At 35.2% G+C, this 17017-nt stretch overlaps 2 protein-coding genes across 4 annotated transcripts in view; one reads left to right on the top strand and one right to left on the bottom strand.

The window, feature by feature from the left end:
* The window catches only part of LOC144453716 (bifunctional glutamate/proline--tRNA ligase-like), a 21257-nt gene extending 13738 nt beyond the window's left edge, over positions 1-7519 (top strand). Inside the window, exons 20-32 of the mRNA XM_078145050.1 lie at positions 161-424; positions 851-1111; positions 1579-1788; positions 2100-2172; positions 2412-2491; positions 2797-3054; positions 3490-3561; positions 3807-3932; positions 4199-4372; positions 4947-5107; positions 5646-5724; positions 6265-6329; positions 6604-7519. Of these exons, the coding sequence (XP_078001176.1) occupies positions 161-424; positions 851-1111; positions 1579-1788; positions 2100-2172; positions 2412-2491; positions 2797-3054; positions 3490-3561; positions 3807-3932; positions 4199-4372; positions 4947-5107; positions 5646-5724; positions 6265-6329; positions 6604-6760 (1980 nt within the window). The 3' untranslated portion in view covers positions 6761-7519. The remainder of the gene's footprint in view (positions 1-160; positions 425-850; positions 1112-1578; positions 1789-2099; positions 2173-2411; positions 2492-2796; positions 3055-3489; positions 3562-3806; positions 3933-4198; positions 4373-4946; positions 5108-5645; positions 5725-6264; positions 6330-6603) is intronic.
* A 648-nt stretch (positions 7520-8167) lies between these two features.
* LOC144452565 (organic solute transporter subunit alpha-like) lies at positions 8168-15203 on the bottom strand. Of its 3 annotated transcripts, XM_078143685.1 has the most exons (9): positions 14976-15203; positions 13058-13297; positions 12069-12223; positions 11228-11301; positions 10554-10712; positions 10217-10328; positions 9787-10027; positions 9223-9327; positions 8168-8933 (listed from the first exon to the last, which is right to left on the bottom strand). In XM_078143685.1, the coding sequence occupies exons 2-9, from the start codon at positions 13107-13109 to the stop codon at positions 8710-8712; spliced, it is 1122 nt and encodes a 373-aa protein (XP_077999811.1). In that variant the 5' UTR covers positions 13110-13297; positions 14976-15203; the 3' UTR covers positions 8168-8709. The 3 variants fall into 3 exon arrangements, with proteins under 3 accessions (XP_077999811.1, XP_077999805.1, XP_077999820.1); XM_078143679.1 differs by lacking the exon at positions 14976-15203 and having other exon boundaries at positions 13058-13357; XM_078143694.1 differs by lacking the exons at positions 13058-13297; positions 14976-15203 and adding an exon at positions 12416-12551.
* Between the last annotated feature and the right edge of the window lie 1814 nt (positions 15204-17017).

Raw genomic sequence — 17017 nt, 5'->3', positions numbered from 1 at the left:
ATGTAAAACGTATTTCATTGTCAGGTGCTAGGGAGGAGCTCGCACCAAAGGTCAAACTATTTTTTACTTTAAACTTAACATTTAAACACAAAATCAAGCCAAGAATAAAAATCCCCTCTTGTATGTCACATGTCTGAATTACTTCATTTTCATGTTGTAGGGAGAGGTTGATGCTGAGGTCAAAGTTCTTCTAGGTTTGAAAGCCCAGTATAAAGAAATGTCAGGAACAGACTACAAACCTGGTGCTGTTGGTAGTAATGGTGGTAAGAAATCCGGTGGTAAAGAAAAGGCACATAACCCTGGACCGTCAGGTGATGAGAAGGCTGACTCAGCTAATGTGGACCCCGAAGTGGCAGAGATAATCACAAAGATCACCGCACAGGGAGATAAAGTCAGAACTCTGAAGAGTAGTAAAGCTCCTAAGGTAAGATTTTACAGAAGTTGAGTATAAACTGAGATTTACATGCTACATGGTTTGCTGTGTGTTTTGTCATTGCAAAAGATGTTTCTTTTGTAAGACATACAGACCATTTCTGTGAATAGACAATCTGTCCAGCAATACCTCTGATAAGTTTTTTTTTTTTATAAAACAGCAATGTTTATGACAAGCCTGTCTGTCTTGACATATATTGTAGAAATATTTCATGTAGTCTTGTCCCAATAAAAGGTTATTCTCACAAGAAAAATGTATCATGTTGGACCCTGAATTCCGCCAGCATAATGGAATGTTGAAGGATATAATATACCAAAAGGAAAAATGAAAACAAAACTATGGTTGTGTTATATTACATCAATGAAACTGTAGAGAGTGGAATACTTAAAAAAGTTTCTGCCGTCTTTTGGTTCTCAGGATGAGGTAGATGGAGAAGTAAAGACATTACTAGCTTTAAAAGCAGAATATAAAGAGAAAACAGGCTCTGATTACAAACTACCAGGTGGGGGTGGGAAAGATAAGAAGGAAAAGAAAGAAAAAGAAAAGAAATCCAAAGAGAAAGAAAATAAGCAGAAACCAAAAGAAGATAAGTCAAATGCAGCAGAAGGTGGAAAGAAACAAACCAGATTGGGGCTGGAAGCCAAGAAAGAAGAAAACTTATCAGATTGGTACTCACAGGTAATCAAAAAATAGAGAAACGTTGTTTAATTAAAGTGACACTTTCTGTTATTGATATGCCATTTTTGGGTAAAAGTTGGTGTACAAAACACATGTACATCATACATACATACATACATACATACATACATACATACATACATACATACATACATACATACATACATACATACATACATACATACATATGAACACTTGGATTTAGCAGCAAATCTGAATGAACACACAGGGTGCAAGAGATGATTAACTATACACTAAGAGGCTTGGCAATTCACATTGAAATTTCTTGAGAGATGTGACATATAAAGCATTGATTTACAAAACCAAGAGTTGCTAGAAACATGTACATAATACCCTAAAATTAGAGTTATACTTCACTGTTGTTTCCTCGTTGTTACCATGACTACTATTGTCTCCAATGTTGTTACCATGACGACTGTTCTTTGCTGACTCATTTCTTTCCACAGATCATTACTAAATCTGAGATGATAGAGTACTATGACGTCAGTGGTTGCTACATCCTACGTCCATGGGCATTCAACATCTGGGAGGAAATCAAATCTTTCTTTGACACAAGGATAAAGAAACTTGGTGTAGAAAATTGTTACTTCCCAATCTTTGTATCCCAGAGTGCATTGGAAAGAGAGAAAACTCACATTGCAGACTTTGCTCCTGAGGTAATAAGTCTATTACATGGTTACCTGTATTTTATGAAGGTTTTATGCATCAAACAGTTTTTACTCATTTTATATATCAGTAGTAAATTAGAACAAAAATCTTTGACTAGTTTCATCCCTGAATGGGCTTAATTTATATTTGCACATTTTATGAATGTCTTTGATAAAATTTAGCTTTTTTATTGTTGAATTATCAAAAGAAAGTAAGGTTTTTTTTTCGAATTATTGTGTCCAGTGACCCCTACCATAACTTTTTTATATTTTGTTGTCTAGTAGTCATTTATTTATTTGTTTGTTATCTCTAAAACTAGGTTGCCTGGGTTACCAGGTCAGGTTCATCAGAGTTGGCTGAACCTATTGCAATTCGTCCAACCAGTGAAACAGGTAAAAAGATTGAAATCATTTACTTTAGATAAACATTTCAAGTTTTTGTTCTGCACAGATGGTAAAATCTCTGACACTGTTATTTTATGCTGATTACAATTATCAATGTTAGAATCCTGACCACAGTTACTACTAGTAAATTAGGCAGCCTGCTCACTCAATGTAGTCCAAATAAGTCTCATTTATAAATCATCCTGTGCTAAAACTCTAATAGCAAAATCTCCATCTTTTTATTCCAGTAATGTATCCAGCCTATGCCAAGTGGGTGCAGTCACATAGAGATTTACCAATCAGATTGAACCAGTGGTGTAATGTGGTGGTAGGTGTCAAGTTTATCATTCTTAAAAGAAAGAAATTCTGTCTATTATTAAGAAGAAATGTATAAATGTAAAAGTTAAAGTTACAACTTTCCACATTGTAATGAAAACTTGTTTGTGTGCTGTAGACCGTAAAAGGGAGCAAAGAATCAAGGCACACACCTTGGCATTGTAGCATGGACACCACTTCTTTTTTAGATTGTTAATGTTTTTCTTTGCCAAGACATGAACCATTTCTGTTTCAACAGTTTCAAAACAACGTCATCAATTTTTGTTTTGATTTTGCAATTGTTGTCGCTTTTCACAGCGTTGGGAGTTCAAACATCCCCAACCATTCCTACGGACACGTGAGTTTTTATGGCAAGAAGGTCACACAGCGTGGGCAAATCGTGAAGATGCTGTAGAAGAAGTTTATACCATTTTAGACTACTATTCCAAGGTGTATGAAGAGTTACTTGCTATTCCAGTGGTTAAGGGCCAAAAGACAGAGAAGGAGAAATTTGCTGGTGGTGACTTCACTACCACTGTGGAGGCATACATATCTGCCAGTGGAAGGGCCATTCAAGTAAGTCACAAGTTTCACAAAAACCCACTAACTAAATGAGTGTTTTCAATATGGCTGATCAAAATTTGGCCACACTGTGTTTTGACTTCACCCTGGGTGGCTTTCTTTTCATAACCAACATTCAGACTACTAGGTGTTACCAAATATGACAATTTGATCAGAAAAAGGAGTGGTAAATTTACTGCGTAAATTATTAAAAACAAAATTCCAGTGTGTAACTTCTCACAATGAAAGATAAAGTTCTACAAGTCTATCTTATCAAATTAACACACACAAACATTCACAACATGTAGAGAAAAGTTCAATTCCACACACTTCAAATCAGAGTGTTTAGTCATGATAACAGAATCAAGATATTTATTACCTTTTTATCATTAATTATATTTGTTACCTTTTTATCATTAATTATATTTGTCTACTTTTCTCCTTTCATAGGGTGCAACATCCCATCATTTGGGACAGAATTTCTCCAAGATGTTTGACATCACCTTTGAAGACCCAGGACAGGTAAGACTAGTGCACTCAGTGCTACAAATATGTGGTTTGTATTAAAGTTGTCATTGCTAAAACTTTCTTGAACTTGATTTCTGCATTAAACTTTCACTGTTTTGTGTAAACCCACTGGGTTCTCCCCAACCCCAGATGTTATTGATATTAATTAGTACTAAATCTACTATATGAAGAAAAGGTGAAATTTATAATTATATTGGCATAGATCATATAACTGTATCATTTATTTGTTTATTTGCCAGCCTTCCAAGCATCAATATGTACATCAGAATTCCTGGGGTTTGACAACTCGTACTATTGGTGTATTATGCATGGTACATGGTGATAATCAGGGACTGGTACTTCCACCAAGAGTTGCAGGTGTACAGGTCAGTATTCTTAAACTTGTCTCTGTCAGTGTCAATAAGTTGAAATACACAAATAGTCATATCAATGCATCAAATACTCCATACTTCAGTTGATGCATTTGACAAATTTGGAATATGTGTTGTTTTAGAATTAGGGAAAATGTGGATTAGATTTGTGTCATGGAAACCAACTGCAAAATGACCAAATGGTATTCATGTGTATTTAAAATGATCTTTTGGTATGTAGACAAAGTAGCTATTTACAAAAATTGTGTTTCTGTTTGTAGACCATCATTGTACCATGTGGTATCACTGCTACATTGGCAGAAGAAGACAAGAACGCTTTGATGGATAAGTGCCAAGAGTATGTCAAACTGTTCAGCAGTGCTGACATCAAAGCCAAGGCTGATTACCGTGACAACTACTCTCCAGGCTGGAAATTCAACCACTGGGAGTTGAAGGTAAAATTACATTCTTTATGTGCACCTAATTGTCATGTTAGTTCCTTAAAAATTGAAATATGTTGTTTTCAATATGATTATGAAATCATTAAATTATATCATGCAAATTTTATATGTAAGAAATTAAGAACCTAGATGTTATCAGCAGTAAACTGAGTACAAAAATAACCTGAATCTTTGACTAGTTTTGTACCTCCTCAGGCTCTTTCAAGAAGTTTTCAAAAATGTATCTTAAAGGAGCAAGTATGTTACAGAACTAGATTTTAGTAATCAATAAATTAGTACTTTGTCAATCAATTTTGAAGTGAAGTACTCCATTGATCATTCACCTCTCAGTAATCTCTTGCTGAGTTGTTTTGTCTCATCACCAACTTTCAGAATCTTTCTGTTCAAATATCATATTTATAATATTTTTGTTACAATATGTTCTTGAAAGATTGTTTTCAAATTTTATAACAGAAAAACACAAACTAATTTTCAGTCAAAATACTATGTCTTGCTAACATTTTACTTCAGTGTTTATCGCTGTTCAGTTTAGATTAACGATATTGAAATTTATAACTTTTTATGATAGGGTGTACCGGTTCGTATAGAGCTCGGACCTCGTGACATGAAGAAGAAGCAGTTTGTTGCAGTACGAAGAGACACTGGAGAGAAAATTACACTGCCTGAAGAGGGCGCTACTCAAAAAATCAAATCATTGCTGGATGATATACAAGTCAGTCTATATAAAAAGTGAGTTTGTTTACAGTGTGTGTGTATCAGTCTTAGTGCTGTGTTGTGTGTCTACATTATCATATGATGCATCTTAAGGAGGAAGTCAGTCTAGGGGTGAAGTTTCCTTGACAGAAACATGTTTCAAGCATGGTACTTGAATAGTTCTACAAGCTAAATATGTGTCACACCACATAATCACATATCTGACTTACCTTCTTGTAAAGTGTGATGATAGTAAATACAAGAACCAGATTTCTAGAGCACCTAGTGTCCATCAGTAATCCTGACTGGCACTTTATAAATAGTGGAATCATAAAAAGCTATCAAAATACTGGGTCACATGTCTTGTCTGAAAGGTTTCATTAGAGAGAGAGGTGAACTGTTAGGATTACTGGAATCATTAGGGTATGGAATGGTATACATCTATGGAAGAGTTACTCCTATAGTTCTTTATTATTGTTCAAATTAGAAGAAAAAAATTTAGCGTGCATGTGATGTCACTTCCATTGATGTAGAAAGCTTTATAACATAGTTACTCACATATCTTCTCCTGCAGGGCAAAGAAAGAGCGTGATGAACATCTTAAAGTAGCAACAAATTGGAATGATTTCTGTTCATTCCTTGACCAGAAAAATGTAAGTTGTTCTGCTGTAATGTGTCTATTTGAGGTATATTGTAGCTGTATAGACCTATATGTCAATAAAGAATGTACATCCTTTTGTAATTTTAGTTAGTTTTGAATATATAAATATAATTCTAAAATTGTATGACAGAAACCTTTAATCCTATGCATACTTATATTTTCCTTGACCATAAATGGCACAGCAGACTACATTATACAAAAGCATAATTAATAGACCACATAATGTTTTCAACAGGTGTAGGAAAAAATAGTCTTGAAAATCATAACCTGTGGAATTATAATGTTAAAAAATATCACACTAATAATTTAGCACAGAGATCTAATTTATGCATAAAAGCACACAAATTATAGATGGTAAAGTTCCTAAAATGTGACAAAGTCATGGATATTTCAAGTGATAAAATCTTTTTCAAGGTGACCATTTATATGATGAGATGGAAACCTGTAAAGAGAATGTCACCTACTGTGAACAGTAAACATACCTAATTTGTGTTCAACATTGTACATGGACTCTTTTCTGTCTCTCATACAGCTAATAATGGCTCCATTTTGTGGTGAAATTCCATGTGAGGAACGAATAAAAAAGGACAGTGCCAGGTTAGTAACCATGACATTTACGTTTGCATACTTAGTGTCATATCATTTTTTGACTAAGAACAGTGTACTACAATACTTGCATCTTCTATATTTTCCCTCAAAGTGCCCTTCCAAAAAAAAAAACCAAAAAAAAACGGTATAATGAATAATACAATCTTGTGGTAATTGGGTTAGGTGAGGGGAAGTACTGTGGATGCCAACCAGATATCCATGAAGTCATTTTTATATTGAACTCTCAAAATCATTTCTATTCTTTGAATCTTTGCTCCAACAGGGATCAAGATATTGAGCCAGGTGCACCATCTATGGGTGCTAAGTCCCTGTGTTATCCATTTGACCAACCAGCTGAGGTGACAGATACAACTATATGTGTGTATCCAGACTGCAACAATAAAGCTATCAAATACTGTATGTTTGGACGCAGTTATTAACCCAAAGAAAATGGTAAAAATGTCAAATACATAGGGGCCAGAAATCAACAACAAATGTGTTAATCATGATGAAATATGATAGAAAATGTAAAGACAGACTGTAGAATTTGTCTAGCATTATTATGTCACCAATTGATTTTATAGCCTATATCCCTCACAGAAAGTCTAATCTGAAAATATCGATTAAATATTCCAGTAGCAATGAAAAAAAACTGGACTAAGGTTAAGTTTCCATAGTAAAGAGTTGCCCACACCCCATGGTTTTCACACTCTTGGATTCAAAGATATTTAAAGTCATTTCCCATTCTGAATTTGCTGCATTGGTTTCACCACATTGACGTCAAACAAAAGGTCTTTGAACTTTGTCGTAATTCTTACCATAAAATCAACATCTCACCCATCTCAAGAAGTATAGCATGGCTTTCAGGTGAACGTCTGACCCATCCTAATGAAAATCCATGATGTTTTGGTGTAATAGTGAAATGTCAAGTATGAAAATTGAATTATACAATATAACCAGGTGAACATGGTGTGTGTTGCCAAGACAACACTAAACTTAGAATTACAGTACAAAAAATATAGAAATCTGTTGATCAAATTTTAATGACATCACTGAATGTATCCCATAATTTTGTTAATTCGGCCTTGGACACTTTTCATAGAAATTGCAATGTGCTTATTGTATTTTGTTAACTTACCCATGTGAAGTGTACACTCTTCTGATACAGTATGTATTTGTTGGCAAATAAAATCACCATCCTTTCAGTGGATTGGTACATTGTGTCTGCTATTGTTATGATATGTTACTGTACTGTGCTTTGTAGCTGATGATAATTGTGATTGACACCATCACATTTGCATATCTGTGTATTAGTCATTCAAGATTACCTCACTCGTTTTATATATTTTGGCTAAATACATTAGCATCTCGGCATGTTACTCAGTTTTCTTTGAAAGGTGTACAGTAATTGAACATGTCATCTTTCTTCAATGCTCAACAATTTCAGCCAAGGGTCGAGACTCACCAGCTTCCTCTCTCTCAACATGAGAGGAGTTGACTGATGTGTGAGGGTGCCCTGTCGTGGTGTACCATACAGACTACCAAGGGTCCTGAGAAATGTCGTCTTTGGGGTCAAAAAGTCTGTAGAAATGTAGAACCTGCATCTAGACTCTATGTGTCAAGCATGACATTTTAGCCATATATTGCTGAGCTTGATAGTTCTAGGAGTGAAGCAGAGACAGACAGAGCCAGGAGGGAAGGGAGGGAGGGAGAGACAGATACATCCAGAGAGCCAATAGAAGACAGAAAGATATGGAAAGAGAGTAAATGTGTTTGTGTTTCAGTATTAACCATTCGAGGTTATCATTGGAAAGGAAACCATGGTGATCACATAAGATTAAGTTTAGGATTATAATAAAATGTTTTATTGTAAATATTCCAGTACAATATATACACATGCAGTAATTCAGTCAATGTCCGAAGTGACCACAATCCAGATATACATGGGTATGTAAATAAACATAAACTTGCATCCTGTAGTTGTCTGTTTATGAGGTGTGGTTTAGAATTTGCTTTGTCGTTTTCATTGCTAGCTATACCTGTTCCTTCTCTACTTTGCTACTGTGACAAAGGACTACTTCAATGTAACCTTAAATTGTATTGTGGACCTGTGATACTTGTCTAAGGGTAAATGAGCATTTTCCCTCTAAATATGAAATAGTTTACCTACTGAACCAAGGTACATCAGTCACCTACTCTTGATATATTCAGGAAAGAAAATATTTTCATTTTTAAAACATTTTTTTCTTGTTCAGCATCTTCAAACATTTGAGTGTACTAGGTTCAGACTCTTTATAAATGTTTCTGATTAAGTGATTGACTGATTATTGATTGATTGATTGGTTGACTGGTATGGCTTGGCATATACTTTGAATTAATGTACTACACCCTAACGACCTTCATTACTAGCTATTGTGAATACATCTCCTATACTTCCATTATTGTCACTCAGTAGTAATGGTGAGCTATCCCCACCCTTTGTCTCTGTGTAACTCTCTCTGATATCTTCTGTTTCAATCAGGGTCTCAACATTCCCTTTCCTGGTACGATATAAATATCTTGCCCACACAAACATGATAGACATCTCAAAGATTAACAAATAGTGACCAATTCCTGTGGAGATCAATTCATGATACAGTATTAGTGTAAGCATGGATGTATTAGGGGAGATAGATGGTGCAAGTCACAACGTGTAACAATACTGCTGCGCATTAATAACAATTGTATCAACCTGGAGTCATTTCATGCATGGAAGTACAGTATACTTCCATGTAACACCCGTGACCCCATGTTATGACCCTAAGGTCTTCATCGGTCGATCCACTATTGACCTACAATATGATTTTTCTCTTGAAAATCTCTTATTTAATTTTAAAAAATACAATTGCTAATTGCTATTTACCTGCAAAGAATATTTCAACTAGAGCGCTTTTCTCTAGAAGCATCCATATTAATTCTTCAAGTGAGTCCGCATTCCCAATGTCAACTAAGTCAACTTTTAATTTCCCTGTAAAATATGAAAACCGAGAACCGGAAAAGAAATTATTCAAGCCATATTGTGTTTTGAAAACTAAACATTGACTACATAACATTTTATGTCTGCAAATTCGTCTTCTCCTTTCATACAGTATTAAAGTGTTATACATGTAAATGGCTTGCTAGGACATGGGCGGTACCAACTTGCATACTGTAACTCATGCATGACGAAATGACATCAACATGTGGGTACGCATATTATCACAGTTGAATTTGCAAAGGAGCCAAGCCGAGCAGACGACAATTTTGCCTTGACTAGTTAATTTTAGAACAAATAATATCACGAGAAGTTGGATCAAATTCCTCTAAAATAGGGAAAGGCTTACATTTGGAAATGTTGACAATATTTCATATTTCTCAGGCGAGGAAAAAGTGTCAAAGACATGCCAAGTTGCTTCATTCAAGATAAGTAGAATTTCACTGAACTTACAATGACCGTCTTCAATGCCGATACATCGTATTACTATAATGGAGGACAACAATCCCAATAAGAAATTTTGCACATTGAATATGGCAAGCACCAGTGATATACTGAGGAACTTAGGTGTAATATTGTAATCCTTCAGATGGTGACGTGACACAATGAAGAACATCATTAAACCATAGAGAGAAATCAGGAATGAGCTTGTTGTACAACAGTACAGAGCAGTGTAAATAAAATTGATGGGAACCTGAAAAAAGGAGTAGACACGTGCACTTGGGTTAAAACAGCAAAATTGTAATAACTGATGTAATATTTTGTTAATCAATTCTGACGGTTTAAAAGAAATATCAAAAACATCAAACTCTTCGATAGGTCCGATGTTTTCACACACACACAGAAATCCAAATTGACTTAACCTAGCTAAAATTAGACTTACATTTCCAGGATTAATCAGACTGTCAACCCATAACACGGAGGCTATAAACAGAGCGATTGGTAGGACTACACACACTTGTAATATGGCTACCTTCAAACGAGGAATAGTTTTCCTGGAAAACGAACATTTGAAAATTGACGACACAAGACCAAGTATATAATGCTTACGGTTGAACGTCATAATTTTAATTTGCATAATCAACAAACTTACTATCAGAAAACTATCTCTGAAAGTCATAAGTAGTAAAATTACAGGGATATGATATAGAAAGTTAGATTTTTGTGGACCTACCAATCGAGAGCTAAGATAATTTAATCGAGTTAAACTTTGTACTTACTCGTTTGCTTGGAAACTTGGAAGACATTTACAGAAACAGCAAAGTGGTGGTGCGGCAAAGGACACTGTAGCCCCATGTAACTTTGCTAACATGGAATGGTATCCTCCATAGTAATCAGTCACTAGTAGACAAAATTGGTAATAAGCTACAGAAAAATACCTATAAAGAAAAATTCGACAATTAGTTACAATATCCACAACACAGGTCTCGGTTTATTGACAAACGCAAACAAAAACTATAATTTTTTATTCCATATCATGATGGGTTTATAATTTTTTATCCGATATACGGTGGATTACACAAGTGGTGGCTGCTGTGGTGCCTTAGTTGTGCGAATTTGATCTGCCCTCTGTGATCAAGATAGTTAACAATTGAAGCCAAAAAAATGTATCGCACGGGTTACATATTTATATTGCTGTTACTATGTCACTATGTCTATCAATATTTTAAACCATATTAAACTATACTTCTATAGGTACCTTCATCAAAGCTGTGATCGATTACTGCATCCACTTCAGACCTTTACATGTAAATGCCATGTGATATTTGGATAGGAGCTCTATGTTTTGATGGCATCTGTTAGACAACGTATTATGCATTCGACCAAATATTTAACACTTTTATCTGTTGTTAATAATTTATTCTAAACTGAACGATTTGATTCTTATACTTACAATGAAATGGATAGGTTTAAAATAGTGGAAGCCCCTGGTACGTACAATCCTATCATGGATAGCACGGCGGCGGCCTGTGAGTAGAAGAATACAAAGGTCAATCACTTTACATGATATCTCTGCCCTATGACTAACCCGTCGTCATTCTCCTGAATTACACACATCGACATCATCACATGCCAATCCTGACTAATATGCACTCATCTATCCTTAGTTTCATTTCATCACACAATACATTTTCAGAAGTTCGCGTTCCCCGCTTGTGAGATAGTTACTTATGAATCTAAGTACAATATTATACATATGTAAATCGACACTTTTTCATTCAGAATTTATAGATTTAATACACGGAATAATCGAAATGGAGGTGTCACGAGGTGTTGTCATGAGTTCGGCGGTGTTAGTATTGGCGAAATCTAGCGTAAACTAACAAGGATGTTGTAGTTTTTTTTACTGAATGCACTGTATGTGTAAATACCAAGCACTGACAAGGTGAAACTAGACAAAAGAGAAAACGGATGGATTGGTGTTATTAGATCTATAGTGGGAATGACGCCAACATTATTGTTCTTTTGACGAAAGAACGTTGCATGCAAATGCCTATTTTGTTATCGCCATTGTCATGAAACAGCAAACGTGACTCGGAGAGAAACCACAACAGACGAAGTACTACGGTCTTTCATAAATATTGAAACTACCCAAATGACCCAATCAAGTACTAACGAGATGACGTAACTTTACATGAACATATGTGAATTTATTAATACACCTATCTCTCCTCTAAGGCCAGACAGATCGATCTTATCTATCCATAACAACATTATTGAAATATCAGACATACCGGATAGACTCCCAACAAACATGCTAAACGTTTCCTTCGCTTGTCTGATGGAATATGGTTCTGTAAATAACTTAACGATTCTATGAATAATATCAATATCAGCACTGTCAGCAGGGTGGCTAAAACCATGAGGAAAATCCCACCGACGCCCACTTCTGTAACAGAGAAACATGAAAAAAAAAACCACTCAATATTACAGTATTTAAATAGTCAAATATCTAACATCAGTTTAAGTACATACTAGTATTATTGAAGCTGACAGTGTGGTTGCTGCGCAACCATGATTAATTTCGCCAACTGGTGTGATACAGATTTACAACAAAAATCCGTATATAATTTATATTAACCTGGAATCGAATATTCCCACTGTCTAAATTCGATACTCCCCATCGAGTCAAAAATACTAGATAAGTCTGACAAGCATTGTCAATGTCCACATCAAATATTCGTGGTATAATTGTATTGCGCTTATATAATTTGACATAAGGAAAATGTCTGCGTTTTCAATCTATTTAATTCAGCAGAAACCATGACGTACTTTCGATTTACGAACATTGACTTATACGTTCACACATGCAACGTCATCTTAATAGTTTTATATGGCGTTTTATATATGTACTATTAATAGCACACTGTTTTAGATTTGGATATTCAAAGGAGTGTACATGAGCCAATTTAAATACACAACAGCTATGCTAAAATAAAAATAAACGGCAATTGACAACTCTAATTTCAACACAAATGCGATCTACATTATAAGACGTGTCCTGACTTGAAATGAAGCCAGTTCTCTTCCACGAGGTGGTAGTACATGTATACAGACTGTGTAGACCGTAGACGTAAAGTTCTTCGCATGCAAATACATTGTAGTAGGTCAAATAGTGGCCAAACATGATATCTTGATTTATAGCCAGGATTGGGTGTACATTCTGTTGAAGTGTTATAACCTTCGATAGTCTCAAAATAAAATAACCGAAGAGAAAACTTACCCGTGAAAATAGTCTCGGAGAATGCATCATCACTACAGTTTTGCCAAACCATGATGTCGTTCGAATAGCATTACCACACAGTCAGTACCACAACTACGTTTGTATTACTCGTCCGTCTCTTAGTCAAACCATTCCCACAGACTGCCCAGTCAATGGGGCGATATCAATGACATCGACATACACTGGATAGATTATGAACACGACAGAACGAACAGATACAACAACGAAAGTGAATTATATCTGGAAAGTATAAAAACGATTTTGATACGTCGACTGTTGGTAGAAGTCTTTGTGTGTGTGTGACCCTGTTGTTGTGTATAACCTCGCCCACTATAACGATGTCAGCTGTGTCCTGCGCATAATCAACTCGTTTATTCATGCAAAACACTTTGACATATACATGAACGTTCCCATTGTGCTTTGCATCGGTACGGGAACTACTCATTTACCCACGTGTAAATACAATGTATACAATTTGCACTTAAACTTGCATATAAAAGTGTTAAATTTAGAATACATAAGTGTGATATTTTAGTAAGCTATATCGCGTGCAAAATTTTCACTCTATTCCAATGCATAATTCTTTACATTCAGAATGATCGTAAATAAATAAATAAATGTGTTGATACACGAACGAATGGAAACTACAACATTTAGCTTGTTCATTTCTGCTTACGACCGGCAACCACACCATATTGTAAATAAACGTTACATATTTAAGATATTGTATATTGTATGTATTATATAGTGTACACAAAGTCGTCAAAATTAATGTTTCTTCATTCGCACAGTAAAATAACAATAAAAGGGGTAAACACGGGTGATACTCTTGTCTCTATATTCATGGTTGCTAATACTATTCCAACGAGAACAACATGACAAAATACAACTATTGAACAACAAGGCTTATATTAGGGGCCGGTCATTTTAACTGACTGTGGGGCTGGTGCTTTTTAGTTGAACATCGGTTTTCTCAAAGTGACCCCCCCCAGCTGCGATGACCAAAGTCAAAGTGACCCCCACCCCAAGTGAAGACCACATTTTCCAATATTACCCAACCCCATGCATATTTGTAACATAATGATGTTACTAAGGCACCATTAGATATAATTTAATACTGTTACTCAAGAGAACAGATTATTTTTTGGTACAATTTTTGTTTTCTTTTGTACACAACAGTTTATCTAGAATCTATGGAACATGTACTTTCCTCAGAGCATCTCAGTACACGGCATAAATCCATGGGAGACTAATATACATGCAGTTATACACTGCAATAAAACACGTTGTAACAGAAATGTTTGGGATCAAAAGCAAATGTTACAGTGTATTAATACAAATTGTGCTTCATTTTCAATGTTTTTTAATGAGTTCTTAGATGCAGCAATACCATAACAAGTTTTTTTTTTGAAGATGGCAGATTGATTCAAACACAAATGGCCAGTTCAAACATCAGTTAAAACTGCCGTGTTTGCTGATCAATATATACCCTATGGTGCATTCGATGAACTTAAAGAAAATGAAAGCTAACCCTAACCTTAACCGAATGTTAACAACTAGCCATTCTTAAATACTATACTCAAATACTAAATGGTTGAATTTTGAGAAATAGTGTACATTGCATATGTGGAAAATGCGGATAGGGGTGGGTATGGGAGGTGATATCCCTAATGCAGTAAAAAAAATGATTGAACATATTACAGTTGTTCAAGCGTTATATCACGGCACCAAATTGACACTTATCTTGTCGTTTTCCAAAGTGAAATCTCCGCCGCAAGTGGTGTTTGCCAAAATGACTCACCCCCACTTTAAGTGATGTTTTTCAAAGTGACCCCCAACCCCCCAACCCCGCCAGTTAAAAATGCCCGGCCCCTCAGGACTACTTATTCAAATGTCACACCAACATAGAATTACTCACCTTAGTGTGTGTTTATGTCCGAATAGAATGTGTTGCTGGAGTACAAACAATACGTTGTTTATTCACCGTATTGCTGACGTTATTTAGTAAATGTGTTTACTTGTCTGTAATCTGCCTTCAGCCCAAAATGAACATATCCTGAACGTCGTTGTTTTTCACTGTGTAGCTGACGCTAACGAATACTTCACTTGTGTGTAATCCGTCTTTACTATGCAAAATGGAAACATCCTGAACAACGTTGTCAATTCAAAGTCTATTTATATCACGTAACATATGTTGCTAGGTTGAAATACGACTGTGGAATAAGTTGCGGGTACGGTAATTTTTAACAGACTGGATGCAATTTGTAGACCACACTACACATAGTGGCAGCATGACGATTGTTCAACATAGAATTCCAACATTTGAGTATTAAGCTAAACTGAGTAGACATTGGTGCAACGAATCTCATCTGAAAATTCCAACAAGTTATTTTTGAATTTAATTGCCGCTCGCTTCACGCATACTTTGTGAATACTTACATGTTTGTAGCTATTATACTTTATTATGATTGAGAAGAAGTGAAACTAGGTATGACACGAAGTCCGACACCGCCGAGTCGATTGATGAGGTGGGCAAGGGGGTTACTCAGTATAATTTACAGGAAAAAAATGATTGTTAGATTGCAAATTAACTGTGTATGTTTCTTTTACATGTACGGAAAAGGGATTTTTACGAATAACAGTGAAAATAAGCAGTGGATTACGTAGTGTGCTGACGACTGAATTAAAATTTTATGTTGTTTTTTTTTACAACTCGTGAAAAATAAAATGACCCGATTACGAAGTACGAAAATATCCCTTACCCACCCTCATTGATCGTTCGATAAATTCACGAGTTATCTATGTTGATGAAATTACGAAAAAAACATGATTGAAAACATTCTTCTCGGCTTTCCGAATCCATCTTCACATAAATGAAATTATTTAAAATTGAAATGCCATTCGTCGTAAACGTTAATGTTTCGATTTAATCAAATGTGCTCATAGCTTACAATCCTTCATGGACAAATTGATCTTCTGATGGTCTTTCAACAAACGTACAAGCTGATATTTATGACTGTACAACATGCAGGTGGCGACAAATAAAGTCTTCCATGTAAGATAAATTACTGATATTTTCATCTTTATTTCAAGACATTAATCTCTGATTCAATAATTAAGGTTTGATATTTGTATACCGTAGAGACATCAGTTGATACGCACCTGCAACTTTCTCATGTCACTGTTTACTCCAAATACCCTATATTTCTTGTAGAGATCGCTGTATAAAAACGTTTACGGTGTCGATAAAACATTGCTTCTTATTTGCAAGAGCGGGGGAAAAGTTATAACTGTCTGAAAATAAACATTAACTCAAAATTGAATATTTTATGTATCTCATTTGCCTCCTAAGAACATATTTGCACAAAACAATTGCACCAATAAGTCATGAAACTCTTTCTACAATTTGATGTTTTATATGCCATGATTTAAGTTTTCCTTATCGAGAGAGAGGAGTCTTTTCTAGTTATGAGACAGTTAAATTTTAAGGCCATCATAAAATTGTCATTACTTTCGTTATAATCACAACACAGGACCAAGTATGTATAACTGAGGACAACCTGTCACATCGATTGATGCAGTTTGCGTTTCATTCAAAAACTAACTTTCCCTGCATACTTTAAAAAAAGAAGGTAAAACATGTGTTCTGAAGTTAGAATATGTTCAAGGTAAATCTGTCTTTATTAGTTCATGTTATCAATTTGAAGTATAGAATTTATTGAAATAGATAGCCCACTGGGATGTAGGTGCGAATTTAGTCAAAGATTCAAGATTGTTCTGTACTCATTTACTGAATCACATTTATCGTATCCTCGTTTTTTCATGCTTTGTAAAATTATATGTACGTCCGTTGTACTCGAAATATTTCGAGTAGTCCACATACCCTACCTCACCCCCCCCTTGTGGAATTTTACAGTTAGCCCCCCCCTCCTCCGACCCTCTCAACTCTCCGATTGTAAA

Source organism: Glandiceps talaboti, chromosome 2 (genome assembly GCF_964340395.1).
Source record: "Glandiceps talaboti chromosome 2, keGlaTala1.1, whole genome shotgun sequence".
Taxonomy (NCBI): domain Eukaryota; kingdom Metazoa; phylum Hemichordata; class Enteropneusta; family Spengelidae; genus Glandiceps; species Glandiceps talaboti.
This window is presented reverse-complemented; position numbering and strand designations above follow the sequence as displayed.

Coding starts and splice junctions, on each gene's coding strand:
- LOC144452565 (XM_078143685.1), bottom strand. CDS start 13,109: ATGGTTTGGCAAAACTGTAGTGATGATGCATTCTCCGAGACTATTTTC. Junction 10,329..10,553: donor CCAAGTTTCCAAGCAAACGA/GTAAGTACAAAG, acceptor TTCGTTTTCCAG/GAAAACTATTCCTCGTTTGA. Junction 8,934..9,222: donor AGTTGAAATATTCTTTGCAG/GTAAATAGCAAT, acceptor TGATCTCCACAG/GAATTGGTCACTATTTGTTA.